General features: G+C 42.4%; 1 protein-coding gene across 1 annotated transcript in view; it reads right to left on the reverse strand.

Annotated features, from left to right (window-relative positions):
- The window catches only part of LOC138648852 (solute carrier family 13 member 1-like), a 98,691-nt gene that overhangs the window by 29,017 nt on the left and 50,657 nt on the right, over positions 1 to 19,017 (reverse strand). Inside the window, exon 10 of the mRNA XM_069738806.1 lies at positions 5,304 to 5,402. Within this exon, the coding sequence (XP_069594907.1) occupies positions 5,304 to 5,402 (99 nt within the window). The remainder of the gene's footprint in view (positions 1 to 5,303; positions 5,403 to 19,017) is intronic.

The raw sequence follows: 19,017 nt of genomic DNA on the forward strand, positions 1-19,017 counted from the left end.
AATTTACGGGGTCTATATAGGGTAACCAGTGTCTGAGAGGGCGCTGCAGAGGGGAGCTAACGATGTCTCCTTACCCCGGTCCTGTGTCCCGCTATCCAGGAGAGACGAACTGCTGAGATATTCAGTCTGAGAAGAGGAAGCCGGCTGCACGTGGGCCACTGACGCACCAGAGATGCGACAGGCAGGAGCTGCGGCGCTGAGGAGAGGGGCCAAGATGGCCGCCGAGATCAGGAAGAGAAATCTCGGCGGCTGTGAGAAGCGCCAGGAGCGGGGGGCGGCGCCGCTGACACTGACTGGAGTGGGCGGGGCTTAACGGCGGCGACCAGCGGCTAGGCCGAAGCCGGGGGCTAAATTTGCGGCCTCGGCCCGGCGCGCGGTCGCGAGCGCCGGAAAAAGAAAGGGACACCGCCCAAAAAGCCTGCAGATGGAGCACAGGGATGAGGAGCCCTCCTGACCGCTGGCGACCCCCCCCCAAATCCCCCCACCGGGCACTTACCCTGAAATGGAGGTGAGAGGGTGCCATATGGAGGTGCCATGCATAGGAACGGTGCAGGGGTTGGGAAGCCTTCTATCCACCGACCCCACATGGGGGGTGGAGAGGAACCGTCCACCACCTGAGTCACAAGTCACATTGGTGATGCAGTGTGGTCTGCACGGACGCCACTGGGATAAAGCCACTGTACAGCCGAGGGTAGGACCTGGTGGACAGGGCAGATGTCCGGCAATAAAAAGGCCTGGCTGCAGAGGAGGATACTGGAGGTAGGAACACCAGTGCTCGTCTGTATAACAAAAAGGGGAGATCGGGGCCCATTAGGGGAGAAACCGTCGCCCAAAAAAGGACAGCTCAGGCAGTGGCTCCCACGACGCAGGAGAGGATACGGAGAGGAGAAACTCCCGTGCTCGCCTGTTGTTGGTTCGGGGGAGATCGGACCTTAGAAGAATCCGTCGCCCCCTTCGTCCGGAAAAAGGAAAAAGAAAAAAGAAAAAGAGAAAAAAAAACCAAAAGGGTTAAAAATCAGTGTGCCTCCTACGGATACTAAGCTTAAACTGGGTCTCTGGATGCCAGCATGAGGGTGTATACTGCAGGGGAGGAGCTAACCCTTTTTTGTCTCAGCTTAGTGTCAGCCTCCTAGTGACAGCAGCATAACCCATGGTCCTGTGTCCCCCAATGAGGCGAAGGAGAAACATTTATTTCTATTTTCCCATTAGGTTTAATGTTAGGGCTAAAGTTAGGGTTGGGGCTACAGTTAGGGTTGGGGCTACAGTTAGGGTTGGGGCTACAGTTAGGGTTGGGGCTACACTTACTGTTGGGATTAGGGATAGGGGTGTGTCAGGGTTAGGGGTGTGGTTAGGGTTGGGATTAGGGTTAGGGGCATGTTCAGGCTAGGTGTGTGGTTAGGGTTATGGTTAGGGTTGAGATTAGGGTTAGGGTTGTGTTCGGGTTAGAGTTAGAATTGGGAGGTTTCCACTGTTTAGGCACATCAGGGGCTCTCCAAATGCAACATGGCGTCCGATCTCAATTCCAGCCAATTCTGCGTTGAAAAAGTTAAACCGTGCTCCTTCCCTTCCGAGCTCTCCCGTGTGCCCAAACAGGGGTTACCCCAACATATGGGGTATCAGCGTACTCAGGACAAATTGGACAACAACCTTTGGGGTCTAATTTCTCTTGTTATCCTTGGGAAAATAAAAATTTGGGGGCTAAAAGATCATTTTTGTGGGAAAAAAAGATTAATCAGGAATGTTGCGGACGTAGAAGAGTGTCAGTGCTCTGTGTTCCGATCAGCTCTCATGAGAGAATCGCAGCGGAGGAGCAGACATGGAAATTAATTTCTCCATCTCTTCTGCTGCCGGAATCAGGGAGAATTTGTACTGCACTCGGGTGATATCCGAGTGCAGTGTGATGGTTCACACGCACCTATAGAATTACATGGGTAAATGCTATCAGAATTTGGCATGCTGTGTTTTTTTCCTGTCAGATCGCGATCAGAGCAGAAAAAAAAACGCCATTGAGAACAGAACCATAGGATTAAATTGGTACAAATGCAATCAGATTTTTAATCGGATTGCATTTGTTTGATTTAATCGCAAGTGGGAGTGAGCCCTAATATGGACACTAAAAAATGAAAATCAATGAGGTTCGTAGACATAGTGGTTGGCAAAGGAAACTTGGTGCAGCAGATGAAAGACACATCATGCTTACTTGCTACAAAATCGGAAGATGCCCAGCAGTGCCAGCAGCTCAGAACAGGCAGCAACCAGTGGGACCATCTACACCCATCTACTGTTCGGAAATGTCTGGCCAGAAGTGGTCATCATGGAAGAATTGAGACCACAAACCATACCCTCGACATGGAAACAAAGGCAAACCACTCAGCTTATGCACAAAATCATGGGAACTAAGGTGCAGAAAAAATGTCAGCATGTGCTTTGAACTGACAAGCCAAAATGTGAAATATTTTACTGTAACAAAAGGCATTTTATTCCCAAAGTTCTGAAGAGCGGAGCAATAATGAGTGTCTGCATGCAACAGTGAATTGTGGTGGAGGGTCCTTTCAACTTTAGAGCTGCATTTCAGAAAATGGAGTTGAGAATTTGGTCAAGATTAATAGTGGCCTCTTTGCTGAGAAGTACATGCAGATACTTATCCAACATACAATATCCAAATGTATTCTCCAGCAGGACAACGACCCCAAACATGCAGCCAATGCCATTAAGAACTATTTTCTAAATTAACAAGAACAAGAAGTCCTGGAGGTGATGATATGGCCCCCAGAGAGCCCTGATCTCAGCAAATTCTGCAGAATAAAGTTGTGTCTCTAAAAAGCATAGAGGGGATAAAGACACAAATCCGAACACGCCACTTCCGAGTTACTGGACCCAGTAGCACCCGTGATGACTTACACACAAACGTCCCACAGTCCTGTGATAACACAGCTCAATAGTCTGAAGACCCTGCCAAGTTAGAACAGTGGATCTCCATCTCTCTTAGGCTAACTACTGTTCCTTAAAAGTAAACTGGCCACCATTGAACATCATTTTGTTTTGTTTTTTATCCTATAGGTGTAAAATTCTGTTTTAAATAGGTTCTTAATGCATCTTTATACAGACCGCAGCTCTGCTGGTGACACAGAGCTCTAAATACTAATGTTCAGCTTTGGGGTGGTAGAGTGCTATGATGCCGAATATTATAGGGGACAACTGCAAAAACATAACCAAAAATTGCTGCATTTTGAAGCAGGTATAGGTAAAACACATGGTTTTTGTGCGCTTCCCCTGTACTTGCCACAAAACCAGGACAATTTCTGACACTTTATTATGCAATTTACACACAGTTTGCAGGAAGCTCCCTCTAGTGGTGGCTGAAAGCAAACAGAGTTATATCATGTGATTGTTTGCCTAAGCGGGAGATTTGTATTGGAAAAACTAGGCCTATTAAAACATTAGGAAAGATATGTGAGAAATATGTAACTTAAAACAAGAACATGTTAAAAACTATCCAAGGAACATGCACTTTCAGTGCTGCAAATAGGACCCACTCAGGATGGGCGCTGATGAAGCGCTGCAACTGGTTGACGGCAAATGCTCCAACATACATGTAACATTGAGGCTATGTCCACATGTCAGGATTTTCTGCAGAATTTTCCTGAACAAAACCAGACTTTTTCTGGAGGAAATCCGCATGTGTTTTTTGTGTGTTTTTGACGCTTTTTTTGTGCCTTTTTTTCCGGAGCTTCCCAATGCATTAAATAGTGGGGAAAAACGCAAAAAATCCGCAAAATTAATGAACATGCTGCGTTTTTTACCACGATGCGCTTTTTTCAGGAAAAAAAAGCATCATGTGCACAAAAATTGCAGAATGCATTGAAAATGATGGGATGCTTATGTATGCGTTTAAGCGTTTTTCCAACAGAAAACGGCCGAAAAATCGCGAAAAAAACTGCAAAAATCCTGAACATGTGCACATGGCCTAAACTTCATTTCTCATACTGCGATTCTCCATAAACAGAGAAGCAATTATAAATGAGGATTAAATATCTTGCCTAGTAAAAGTATACCAAATTATATATATATATATATATATATATATATATATATATATATATATATATATATACACACACACACACACACACCGCATATGTATTCATATACACATCCTACATCTCTCGATCACGATTAGCATAGCAGGATCCATCCACTGATAGGACAAAGTTACAAATATAATATTGTCATAATGGCAACCAGACAGGAAATCACCAGTGCTACCGAGACCCAGACTAAAGGTACCATCACATTTAGCGACGCTGCAGCGATCTAGACAACGATCCTGATCGCTGCAGCGTCGCTGTGTGGTCGCTGGAGAGCTGTCACACAGACAGCTCTCCAGCGACCAACTATGCGAAGTCCCCTGGTAACCAGGGTAAACATCGGGTTACTAAGCGCAGGGCCGCGCTTAGTAACCCAATGTTTACCCTGGTTACCAGCGTAAACGTAAATAAAAAAAAAACACTACATACTTACATTCCGGTGTCTGTCCCCCGGCGCTGTGCTTCTCTGCACTGACTGAGCGCCAGCCGGAAAGCAGATTTCAGCGGTGACGTCACCGCTGTGCTCTGCTTCCCGCCCAGCACTTACACAGTGTAGAGAAGCACAGCGCCGGGGGACAGACACCGGAATGTAAGTCTGTAGTGTTTGTTTGTTTTTTACGTTTACGCTGGTAACCAGGGTAAACATTGGGTTACTAAGTGCGGCCCTGCGCTTAGTAACCCGATGTTTACCCTGGTTACCAGTGAAGACATCGCTGAATTGGCGTCACACACGCCGATTCAGCGATGTCTGCGGGAGTCCAGCGACGAAATAAAGTTCTGGACTTTCTGCTCCGACCAACGATGTCACAGCAGGATCCAGATCGCTGCTGCCTGTCAAACTCAACGATATCGCTAGCCAGGACGCTGCAACGTCACGGATCGCTAGCGATATCGTTCAGTGTGAAGGTACCTATAGAGCCAAGGAATGATGATCTCAGCAGAATGCAAGGGAAATTGTCAGCAATAAAGATCAGGGTCATTAAACCATCAGAGATAAGAGGAGAAAGACCGACACCGAGACGGGATGGAGACCGAGACGGGAGGGAGACCGAGACGGGTGGGAGACCGAGACGGGAGGAAGACCCACATGACAGTGAGAGTACTTGTTATTAAATTTTGCCCCGTATTCACATGTAAAGCGCCATGGAATAAATGGCGCTATAAAAATGTATAATAATAATAATAAAATAATAATAATTAAAAAAAAAAAAATACCTGAGGGGGCCCAGTTTTTCATATTCTTGTCTCAATATGTTTCTCGAATCTTCATCACTTGGAGACTTGGATTTTCGCCAGCACTGCATTTCTTTTAGGCTGCAATATAAATGTGTGATGGATTGAAATATATTATATATACATATATTTTCTGCTCAGGGTCATGTAAGCATCTGTCCACACTTTCATCATGTCAAGTCATTTTACAGGCTTAATGGAGGATATGACAGGGTAATAATGATCCATTTGACTAATATGTTATTCTGAGTCACTAGGAAAATAAGCGAGTCCATCATATTTCCGATTATTCTTCACTGAATGAATTACGGCAATATGCTGCAATATTGTGACCCTTAAAATGCAATGACAATTTAGTGGAAAAGAACAAATCTGAGAGTAAACAAAGATCATCACCTCCAAAACGCTGTTTAAATTGATCAGATGGTCATATACAGGACTTAGCCTCTATAAAAATCATGTCTATTTAGTTTTGTTCACTTTGATTACTCAGAAAATTATATTTAATCCATATGCAATTGTGGCTGGTTGGTGCATCCTTGGTTTGGCACAGTTTAACCCCCAGGGCTGTTGAGTCAGAGTCCGAGTCGTGGAGTCGGAGCCCATTTTGGTGGAGTCGGTATAAAATGGACCGACTCCTAAAATATATAATACATTTGGGTACAGTAGTTTAATGCAGTTTGTGGGGAATATTTTTTCATAAGAATTTGGGAAAGTTATGAAACGTCCTATAAATGTCTGTCCTACTCCTGATCTAAGGTCTAGACTTTTAGCTGAGATGAATCTGTGCTGCAGTTCATGTTCATGATAAGTAGTGAAGCTACTCCTCTTCAGATAAGGGGGAAAAAAACACAGGGAAGGAAAGCCTACATTCATCTCAGAATTTCTGAAGTGAACAGGAAAGTAGGATGAAAAAAGGTAAGTACGGTACTTCCTAAAGCATATGTAAACTTTCAATAAACTGTGCATAAATCAATAGTCCAGTATATGTTGTCTCTGTATGCTTGATGTTTTAGTTTGTTTTTCCTCTTAGTTCATGTTTGGAGAAATTAGCTGCTCGCTCTGATGACTTACAGTCATGGCCAAACGTATTGACACCCCTGCAATTCTGTCAGATAATACTCATTTTCTTCCTAAAAATGATTGCAAACACAAATTATTTGGTATTATTATCTTCATTTAATTTGTCTTAAATGAAAAAACACAAAAGAGAATGAAGCAAAAAATTGATGATTTCACACAAAACTCCAAAAATGGGCCAGACAAAAGTATTGGCACCCTCAGCCTAATACTTGGTTGCACAACCTTTAGCCAAAATAACTGCGACCAACCGCTTCCGGTAACCATCAATGAGTTTCTTACAATGCTCTGCTGGAATTTTAGACCATTGTTCTTTGGCAAACTGTTCCAGGTCCCTGATATTTGAAGGGTGCCTTCTCCAAACTGCCATTTTTAGATCTCTCCACAGGTGTTCTATGGGATTCAGGTCTGGACTCTTTGCTGGCCACCTTAGAAGTGCTTTCTCTCAAACCATTTTCTAGTGCTTTTTGAAGTGTGTTTTGGGTCATTGTCCTGCTGGAAGACCCATGACCTCTGAGGGAGACCCAGCTTTCTCACACTGGGCCCTACATTATGCTGCAAAATTTGTTGGTAGTCTTCAGACTTCATAATGCCATGCACACAGTCAAGCAGGCAGCAAAGCAACCCCGAAACATCAGGGAACCTCCGCCATGTTTTACTGTAGAGACCGTGTTCTTTTCTTTGAATGCCTTTTTTTTCTCCTGTAAACTCTATGTTGATGCCTTTGCCCAAAAAGCTCTACTTTTGTCTCATCTGACAAGAGAACATTCTTCCAAAACGTTTTAGGCTTTTTCAGGTAAGTTCTGGCAAACTCCAGCCTGGCTTTTTTATGTCTCGGGGTACGAAGTGGGGTCTTCCTGGGTCTCCTACCATACAGTCCCTTTTCAATCAGATGCCGACGGATAGTACGGGTTGACACTGTTGTACCCTCGGACTGCAGGGCAGCTTGAACTTGTTTGGATGTTAGTCGAGGTTCTTTATCCAACATCCGCACGATCTTGCGTTGAAATCTCTTGTCAATTTTTCTTTTCCGTCCACATCTAGGGAGGTTAGCCACAGTGCTATGGGCTTTAAACTTCTTGATGACACTGCGCACGGTAGACACAGGAAGATTCAGGTCTTTGGAGATGGACTTGTAGCCTTGAGATTGCTCATGCTTCCTCACAATTTGGTTCCTCAAGTCCTCAGACAGTTCTTTGGTCTTCTTTCTTTTCTCCATGCTCAATGTGGTACACACAAGGACACAGGACAGAGGTTGAGTCAACTTTAATCCATGTCAACTGGCTGCAAGTGTGATTTAGTTATTGCCAACACCTGTTAGGTGCCACAGGTAAGTTACAGGTGCTGTTAATTACACAAATTAGAGAAGCATCACATGATTTTTCGAACAGTGCCAATACTTTTGTCCACGCCCTTTTTTATGTTTGGTGTGGAATTATATCCAATTTGGCTTTAGGACAATTCTTTTTGTGTTTTTTCATTTAAGACAAATTAAATGAAGATCATAATACCAAATAATTTGTGTTTTCAATCATTTTCAGGAAGAAAATGAGTATTATTTAACAGAATTGCAGGGGTGTCAGTACTTTTGGCCATGACTGTATATACACTATACATAGAATATAAGTGGAAAAAAATGTAATAAACATTTTGTGTGTCAGTGTATAAGTGACCCAGATGAAACCAAATGCTGTGATGCCAAAATCAGTGCATACTCAGGTAGTGGTAAAAATGCTCCTTCAAGAGCTTCCAATCTAAAAAGACATTTACAACGCTGCCAGCCAGAAGTTTACAAAGCTGTGACCGAAAAAGATCACAGCAGCACCAAGAAACCAGAGACCAGAACTTCCTGCCAGGCAAAGGAGGAGGAAAGAGCATCTCAAACGTCAGTTCCAAGATATTTTGTAAGTGACAAAGTTACTGTAACAATGACAGCAGATGTGTTTAAAAGACAGCTCATCGAGTTTGTTGTGAAGGACCGTGTACCATTATCATTATTTGCACGATCAGCTTTTACAGCTCTTAATGGAGAAATAGCCCACAAACTTGGTGTTTCTCTGGAAAGAGAAAGTATTAGAAAATTAATGATTGAAGAAGCCCTTAACCAAAAGTAAGATCTTAAAAAGACTCAAGAGACGCGTTGTATTTCTTAAAATGGATGCCTGTACACATCACAGAGTGAACTATTTTGCCATCAACGTTCGATATGTTTGTGACAACAAAAAAATTGATACTAAGACACTGGCAGTAAAAGATACTAAAGCTCATCACAGCAGGCATTTTCTCAAGACCTTAATGGAAAAAGTTCTGCAAGATTATGAACTCAAAAAAGAACAGGTTCTTGTTTTTGTAACTAATAATGCATCAAACATAAGTACAAATAAACTGATGAATGAGAATAATGAAGGTGACCAGCAGCTAGAAGAATATTTCTCATTCAGTATGTTGGAGATGGAAGGCCACAGTCATGTTCCCATAACGGAGTAACAAACAGATATTACTACAGAAGAACAGCAAAATGATTCTTTACATTTAGATGATTTTGTAAAAGCTGCTTCATACCTCTTTTCTATTCATCACATGCACTGTGTTGTGCACATGCTGCATCTGGCAATAAAAGATAGTCTGCAAGAGGGACATGCTGGAACTCTGATTAGCAAAGTGAGGAAATTGGCAATTGCTATCAGAACCCCTAAAATTGATTCCATCTTGAAGAGACGTGCTGGAAAAGGGATCAAGCCACTCGGTAGGGCAGCACCTATTTATTGATTGAGCGATTGCTTGAGCTGAAACACTTCCTTGTAGATATGGCCAACCCTCAGGTGACACTACATGAAGGTCAGTGGACACAGGTGGCTGAATTGAAGGAATGGCTTCATCACCCATTTACAGTGACAAAAAAAGTTACAAGCTGAGGATTTAACTCCTGGCATTTTTATAAAGGAGTGGAAGAACTTGTTTTGCCTGTCCCAATGAGGAGGTTTAATCGCAGATGGCATTGCTGCTTCAATGAAACGGAGAGAGTCACTGCTATTAGAAAATAAAATTCTTCTGGCAGCTGTTTATGTGGACCCGAGTCATCGTATATTGCTGGATGATCAACAGCTTACTAAAGGAAAAGAAGCTTTGATTGAGGTAGCAGTTAGGAAGAGTGGGCTGCAGGACAGCCAAGAGCAAAAGGACTTGGGTCCTGCCAGTACTGCTGCTGCCGTTCCTTTATCCTCATCAGATGAGGAGTTTGATTTTGACAAGTATGTGGAAGACATGAAGCAGGCAAAACGTTACTGCAGGGAAACAGATTTCACTCCCATAGAAAACAGACTGACCATATTTCAGCAAAATTTTTCACTTGCTCTCAAAGAAGTAGAAGAGTTCAATCGTTCATCAAAACTGACTGTACATGAAGCAATTCCTTTATACCCTGAAATTGTTAGACATGTTACCCATGTGGTTACTGCTTTGCCACCAACCCAAGTTAGGCTGGGTTCACATTACGTTTAAGCAGTCCATTAGACGTACTGCGTTACACCGCGGCATAACACGGTGTAATGCAGTCCGTTAACCCTGCCATTAAGCAATATTTTGGGCGCAACGTCAACGCATGCCAAAATGGGCGTGCGCTAGCAATGTGCCGTCATTGAGTGACGGACCCTCAGACGCGGGCTGCAGCGTTTCCTGGTCCGTCACCGCTAGCGTACATAGAGCATCTGCTAGCTCTATCTTTGCTACAGCGATCAAATTTCGGCACTTGCGTTAACGCAGCCCGTTTAACGCAGGTGTTGAACGGGCTGCTTTAACACAATGTGAACCTAGCCTTAGTGTAGAGAGGTTGTTCTCTAGCCTTAAAATAATTAAGTCAGATTTGAGGTCATCTATAAAGGAGGATCCGATGGAGGCGATACTATTTCTCAGAACAAGTTCATAGACTGCACAAATGCTATTCAGTACGTTTTTGTTGAAAACAGTTTTTTCCACTTACTGCAGAGTGTATAATAAATTGTAAATATGCAAACTTTTTATTGTTTTAAAGATGTATTCCAATAAATATATTGATTATTGTACCATAATAAAGATTAAAAGCCTAATGTTACCATCATACTACCGTAAATTTATCACTTCAACTTAAACATGAGCCATGTATGAGGGTGTCGGAGTCGGTGTCATGAGAACTGAGGAGTCAGAGTTGGAGGTTTGGCTTACAGACTTCCACAGCCCTGTCTACCTCTCCGCTTTTGCCGACTGACAGCACTGTCTGAACTGCTCGCTGCAGACAGGAGAAATGGATGAGTGCGCATCTTCTCAGCTTCCACATGGACACTGTGTGCTCTGCTCCTGCCGTGTCAGTGTGCGCACAAGCACAGATGTTTTCAGTTCAGACAGCGCTGACAATCAATAATGAAAAGGGGCACGGAAGTGAGCACAGAGGTTTGGCCATGACAAGGGTGCAGAGAGCCACCCATATTTTCAAATGGATTAACCCCTTAATGACCGCCAATACGTCTTTTAACTGACCTGAGATATAAGAGAATAGTATCCCCATACAGGTGACAATCCAGCATCTGTCAGTTGTACACTATAGCTGACAACTTGCTGCATCAGCCACGATCAGTGTTGTCACCGTCGATATCTGTTTAACCCCTTAGATGCTGCTGTCAATAGTGACTACATCATTATAAATGGTTAACAGAGCGTGGGGGCTTCTTCTTTGTCCCAATTGGTACCCTCATATCATGATTTTGTTGTCCTGATGTTTGCCATGGCAATTCATGGCCAAATAGCGGCCTTAGAGTCTGACGGCTGTAGTAATCTGTTTAGAAGTTAGAGACATTTAGGTGGTAAAAATACACATTTTCATTTCTGTCATACCACTTTGCATTAATTCCTGTAAAGCACCTGAAGGGTTAATAAACTACCTGACCGCAGTTTTTGATATGTCAGGGGGTGCTGTTTTTAAAATGGTATCCCGTTTGTGGGTTTCCCAATATATGGGACCCCTAAAGTCACTTCAAACATGGATAAGTCCCTAAAAAAATAAATTTTGTAAATTTCTTTGAAAAAATGAAAAATTGCTGCTACATTTTTAAACCTCCTAAACTGCTAACAAAATAAAATAATATTTTACAAATGGTCCTGATGTAAAGCAGACATGTGGGAAATGTTATTTATTAATAGTTTGCTGTGGTATGACCATCTGGATTAAAGGGATAATCATTCAAATTTAGAAAATTGCTAATTTTTTAACATTTTTCTCAAATTTTTGATATTTTTTATAAATAAACACAAAAAATGTTGAACAAAATTTACCATTATCATAAAGTATAATGTGTCACGAAAAAACAATCTCAAAATCACTGGGATTTGTTGAAGCGTTGCAGAGTTATTACCACATAAAGTGACACTGGTCAGATTTCAAAAATTTGGCTCGGTCACTAAGGGGTTAAAGATCATTTTTAAGGTTGGTCGAATAGCTTTGGATAACTCCTTATCCGAATAGCTATAGCGCTTACCGAATAGCTGCATCGGGACCCTGGGTAATCAGCTGTTCAGCGCTGCAGCTACATGTGTCGCGGCTGTGTGACAGTCACAATACATGCATAAAGAGCCTATGTGTGGTGACTGTCACCACACACAGGCTCATGTAGCTGCAGCGCCAATCAGCTGATTATCGGGAGCGCTCCAGGTATCCAGGTTACCGCTATAGCTATTTGGATAAGCACTTATCTGAAGCTATTCGATTAACCCTAACAATTTTCTATATAATCAAAGCCAAGAAGACTAAACAACAGGCATCATTTTTGTAGGGGTCAGGTCCCCTATACCACCACTGGATTAGTTTATATTGGGGGGCAGACTCCCATTTAAGCTACTTTGCCGTGATTAACTTTCGGTGAGTTTTCGATGATCTGTATTTGTACTGCGTCAAAAACGCAGCTTCTTACAGTTACAGCAAAGTGGATGGGATTTGTAGGAATCTCCTGGTCACTGTGCTTTTTTCACTCACTGTAAATTGACCTGCTGCAATGTGTTTTTCAAATCCGCAACATATCAATTTCTCTTATGGGTATGCTGAGTTTTCTGTGCACATTTTTACCCTAAGGCTATGTGCACACGTAGGGTCGGGTCCCTGCAGGTTCTCCCACAGCGGATTTGATAAATCTGCAGGGCAAAACCGCTGTGGTTATCCCTGCAGACTTATCACGTTTTGTCCTGCGGTTTCCGCTGCGGGATTTACTCCTACTATTGATGCTGCATATGCAGCATCAATAGTAATGTTAAAAAATTTTTAAAAATGGTTATACTCACCCTCTGACGTCCCGATCTCCTCGGCGCTGCAGGCGGCGGTCCAGTTCCAAAGATGCTGTGCGAGAAGGACCTTCGTGACGTCACGGTCATGTGACCGCGACGTCACCGCAGGTCCTGCTCGCATAGCACCCTGAGACCGGACGGCCGCGTGCAGCGCTGAGAGGTGAGTATATCATTATTTGTTATTTTAATTCTTTTTTTTACCACAAATATGGTTCCCTGGACCTGGAGGAGAGTCTCCTCTCCTCCACCCCGGGTAGCCACCGCACATTATCCGCTTACTTCCCGCATGGTGGGCACAGCCCCATGCAGGAAGTAAGCGGATCAATGCATTTCTATGTGTGCAGAATCGCAGCGATTCTGCACAAAGAAGTGACATGCTGCGGGTTGTAAACCGCTGCGTTTCTGCGCGTTTTTTCCCGCAGCATATGCACAGCGGTTTGCGGTTTCCCATTGGTTTACATGCTTACTGTAAACGCAATGGAAACTGCTGCCGCTCTATGCGTTTTTTTGCGGTTTTATAGCTTTTTTATCGGGAAAAACCACAGAAAAACCGCAATATGTGCACACAGCCTTAGGCTGTGTGCACACGTTGCGTTTTTTTCGCGGTTTTTCCCGATAAAAACGCTATAAAACCGCAAAAAAACACATACAATAAGCATCCCATCATTTAGAATGAATTCCGCATGTTTTGTGCACATGATGCGTTTTTTTCCGCGAAAAAAATGCATTGCGGTAAAAACCGCAGCATGTTCATTAATTTTGCGGGGTTTTTTGCGGATTTCCCACTACAAAATGCATTGGGAAGTGTCCGGAAAGAAACATGGCAAAAACGCGGCAAAAACACGTCAAAACCGCATGCGGTTTTCTTGCGGATTTCTTGAAGAAAATGTCCGTTTTTTCTCAGGAATTTCCTGCGAGAAATCCTGAACATGTGCACATAGCCCTAGACATGCATTACATGTGGAAAATCCACAGGTAAAAAACACGTGTTTTAAGTGCATTTAGGAGGCGGAAACGTATTAAAAACGTATGTCATCTGCACCAAAGTAGGTCAACGTTTTGTCAAAGCCAAATACTAGGAAACATCAAACACAAAGCAGCTTTATTTAAAGAGACCCTGTCAGCAGGATTGTGCACAGTAACCTACAAAGAGTGTCAGGTCAGAGTCGTTATACTGATTACAATGATACCTGGCGATGAAATCCGTCTTGTGGTTGTGGTTTAATCTTTATTCTCAGTTTTGAATTAATGATGTGCTCGTCTGAGTACTGTACAACCACATTTGGGGTATTTCTACATTTAGCAGAAATTGTGGGATACATTTTTTTGCCAATTTTACCTATTTCCCAGTGTAAAAATGTAACATTGTCGCAACAAAATTTCACAAAACCCTTTTTTTTTTCTTTTTTTAGGGACCACATTACATTTGAAGCGACTTTGAGGTGCCAATATGACAGAGAATACTCAAAAGAGACACCAATCTAAAAACTGCACCTCTCAAGGTGCTCAAAACCACATTCAAGAAATTTATTAACCCTTCAGGTGCTTCACATGAATTTTTGGAATGTGGAAGGAAAAAATGAATAATTGAACTTTGTCACAAAAAGGGTAATAGGAAAAAATGGACTCCAAAATTTGTTATGCTATTTCCCCTGAGCATGCGGATACCCTATATGTGGCGGAAAATCACTGTTTGGGCGCACTGCAGAGCTTGGAAGAGAATTTGAATTTTTGAAGGTAAAATTTGCTGGATTAATTAGTGGATTCCTTGTTGCGTTTGGAGAGCCCCTGATGTGCCTAAATAGTGGAAACTCCCACAATATTGACAATATTTTGGAAACTAGAACCCCAAAGAACTTATCTTGATGTGTGGTGAGCACCTTGAACCCTGAGCACATTTTCCCCAAAAAAATGTTTTTTAGCCTCAAATGTAGCATTTTCACAAGGGTATCAGGAGAAATATAATTTGTTCTGCAATTTCTCCTGAGTACACCAGTACCCTATATGCAGAGGAAAGCTACTGTTTAGGCTCACAGCAGGGATCAGAAAAGGAATGATGTTTTGGAACATAGACTTTGATGGAATGGACTGCCGGTGTCATGTCTCGTTTGGAGAGGCCCTGATGTGCCTAAACAGTGGAAAACCCCCAGAAGTGACACCATTTTGGAAGCTAGACCACCTCAAAGAATGTATCTAGATGTGTGGTGAGCACCTTGAACCCCGCAGCTGCTTCATATAAGCAGAGCAGGGAAAAAAAACAAACACTAATTTTTCCCAGAAAAATGTTATTTTAGCCCAAATTTATTTATTGTTACATTGCTAGCAGAAGAAAATGGACACAATTTGTTGTGCAATTTCTCTCGAATACATAGATAACCCGTATGTGGTTACACTGTGCCTCAAAAATAGTTTTCAAAGCTCAGAAGGGAATAAGAACTACACTGGAATTCACATTTTGCTGGACTGGTTTGAGGGTGCCATGTCACATTGGCAGAGCCCCTGAGGTGCCAGAACAGAACCCCCAATAAGAGACCCTATTTTACAAACTACACTTCTACACCTCTCACTGAATTCATCTAGGGGGACAGTGATCATATTGACACCACAGGTGGGTCACAGAATTCTGTACCATTGCACTGTGAAAAAAAAAATAATTACAGATTTTACATTTTCATACTGGGAAATGAGTAAAAATGGGACTAAAATGTGTCACACAATTTCTGCTGAATGTAGAAATACCCCATATGTGGCTGTACAGTACTGCTTAGCTATGCGACTCAGAAGGGACTGAGCGGTATTTGCCTCCTGGAGCTCAGATTTTCCTAGAATAGTTTGTGGACTCCATATACAGAGCCCTTAAGTGCTAGAAGAGCAGAATCCCCCTTCAAGTAACCCCATTTTGGAAATTATCATGCCCTGGGCATGATCTAACAGGTTTGCTAGAGCAATGATCTGGACCCCGCGATACACCTCTCAAGTAATTCATCTAGGGGTGCATTGATCATATTAACATCACAGGTGGGTCACAGAATTTTATATAATTGGGTAGTCAAGATAAAAATAATTACATTTTTACCACCAAAATTTAGTTTTAGCCCCAGATTTTACATTTTCACAAAGAGAAATGGACAAAAATGATACCAAAATTTAGCTGGAAGTGGCTGATGCTCATTGTCTATGTAGCCTAAGGGCTCATACTCACTTGCGCGAGACTCGGATGAGTCTCGCACGGCAAAACCCAGCACTGCACCTGGCACAGAGGAGCGGAGCGTGCAGCTTTATGTATTCCTATGAGGCCGCACGCTCCGATCTGAGTGCTGGCAGCAGCGCCGGGTATTGCCGTGCGAGACTCATCTGAGTCTCGCTCAAGTGAGTATGAGCCCTTAGAACAAATCTCTCCAGGCTTTTAACGACGGAATCAAGAAACATCGTGGGAAGTACTAGTTTTCTAATAAATTGGTGAATGAGAGACAGTGTCTTGTTTATATTTCTCTTTTTCTACGTTTTTTAGGTTTCCATTCGTGGACTACGCTGGGTTCCCTCGACTACGTTGGACTTGCATTGTTTTTTTTGTCTCTTTTTTAATAAATTCGTGAACGAGCGAAACTGTTAAGTATTTATTAAAATAAAGTATTTTTGTGTGTTTTTTATTACTATGTTAGTAATGGGGGTGTCTGACACCTCTCCATTACCAACACCAGGGCTTGATGCTAGCTATGATTTTTGAGAAATCACACCTGACGTCAACCGCAAAGCCCATTACCCCAACTGCTACTGTACCATGGCAATCAGGAAGACTGAAGGCAAAGAGCAAGAATTGTCACATCTAATGTCATACGCCACTTCGGGCCGGCTCTAGGCTAGTATTTTTTAGACAGTAAAGGGCCCAATAACCATGGACCTTCGCTGCCTGATAATATCAGCTCACAGGTGTCCGATTTACCTTTGCTGGTTATCAAAAATAAGGGTGACCCCACATCACTTTTTTCATCCATTCATTAAGTTAATAAACTCCATATGAAAGGCTCTAAAGGGTGCAAGTTTATAATATGTAGGAGGGTTGTGAGATCATATATCCGAAGGATATCTCACTCACTATTCTATCCATCCATCTACAGTCATGGCCGAAGGTGCTGGAGCCAGAAAATTAAGTATCTCTCTAAGAAAATTATTGTGATTACACATGTTTTGTTATACACCAGTTCACTTTCTTTGTGTGTATTGGTGCAGCAACAACAACATAAAAGAAAAAAAATGGCAAATTGGACATATTTTCACACAAAACCCCCAACATGGGGCAGACAAAATTGTTTCCACCCTCTACTTAATATTTGGTTGCCACACCCTTTGGAATAAAATAACTGCAATCGCTTCCTGTAACCATCAACAAGCTTCTTACACATCTCATCTGTAATTCTGGACCACTCTTTTGCAAACTGCTCCAGGTCTCTCTAATTCGAAGGCTGCCTTCTTCCAACAGTAATTTTAAAATTGACAGGTGTTCAATGGGATTTTGATACGGATTCATTGCTGGCCACTTCAGAACTCTTCAGCACTTTGTTTCCATCCATTTCTGAGTGCTTCTTGAAGTATGTTTGGGGTAATTGTCCTGCTGAAACACCCATGACCTAGAACACAAACCCAGCTATCTGACAATGGGCACTACATAGCAACCCCAAATCCTTTCGTGATGTCCAGATTTCATGATTCTTTGCACAGTCAAATCACCCAGTGCTAGAGGCATCAAAACAACCCCAAATCATCTTTGAACCTCCACCATATTTAACTGTAGGTACTATGTTCTTTTCTTTGTAGGCCTCATTTCATTTTTGGTAAACGACAGAGCTTTTTGGTAAAGCACATCATTCTATCTTGGTTTCATCTGTCCACAAGACACTTTCCCAGAAGGATTTTGTCTTGTTCAAGTACATTTTGGCAAACTGCAGTCTTGCTTTGCTATATCTGTGTCAGCAGTGTGTTCCTCCTATATCTCATGCTATAGCGTTTTATTTCATTTAATTATCGACAGATAGTTTGTGCTGACACTGATGAACCCCGAGCCTGCAGGACAGCTTGAATTTTTTGGGAACTTGACTGGGTTTGCTTATTCACCATCCGGGCTATCCTGCATTGCAATCGTTCATCAATTTTTCTCTGCCATCCTTGTCCAGGAAGATTAGCTACAGTGCCATGAGTTGAAAACTTCTTCATTATTTTGTGCACCATGGACAAAGAAACATCAAGATCTCTGGAGATGGACTTATATCCTTGAGATTGTTGATATTTCTCAATAATTTTAGTTTTCAAGGCCTCAGAGAGTACTCTTCTCTTTTTGTTCTCCGTGCTAAGTGTGGCACACACAGACACACAATGCAAAGATTGAGTCAACTTCTCCTTTGTTGCATATGTGACTTTCATAATGCTCACACCTGTTACTTGCCACAGATGAGTTTGAATGAGCATCACATGCTTGAAAAAGTTGTTTGCTCACCATTTTGGTAAGGTGCCAACATATTTGTCAGAACTATTTTTGCGATTCTGTATGAAGTGTCCAATTTTCCTATTTTCTCTGTTTATGTGTTGTTCCAATACACATAAAGGAAATAAACATGTGTAATTGCAATAATTTTCTGGGAGAAATACTTCATTTTTGGAAACAATCTCAAGGGTGCCAACACTTTCAGCCATTACTGTATCTATTCTTAGGGTGCTGGCTGTGTACTTCCTATGCGTGGCTCACGCAATTTCTTGGTTCTTTGAGATGTGTTTGTAAAAATTGGACGACATATGCATGGTCTGTGTGCCGTCTGTTTTTCTTCTCACAACCATTGACTTGCATTGGCGAGTCACGCCCGATATATGAGGCCACTCGCACCATGCTGCGATGTTTTCCTTAGTCTGATTACAGCTGAAGAAAAACTCGCAGATCAGAAACATTGGTTAGAGTGCAATACGATTTTTTCTTGAATTACACTTGTTTGATTTATATGCTAATGTGAGCGAACACTAAAAAACGCTTTTAGGGCTCAGTTCTTATCTTCATTGGGGTTCTGCTGTAAATGGAAACCACAGTGTTGTGCCATAGCCATGGCATGATGGACACCAATGACACCAGGTGGACACTACTAACCTATAATAAACGGGACCACTCGGTTCAGTTATGGTGGTCATCATTTGGACAAATGTTATTGCGCTGCAGAACTACTTTTCCCATAAAGGCTAGAGGTACACAGCAACATGTGCTGCCTTACACTGAAATTGCAGTGACATGTTGCAATATTGGATGTAATGATTTCCTATGTTGTCATGT

Source organism: Ranitomeya imitator, chromosome 9, assembly GCF_032444005.1.
Source record: "Ranitomeya imitator isolate aRanImi1 chromosome 9, aRanImi1.pri, whole genome shotgun sequence".
In the NCBI taxonomy this organism is placed as follows: Eukaryota; Metazoa; Chordata; class Amphibia; order Anura; family Dendrobatidae; genus Ranitomeya; species Ranitomeya imitator.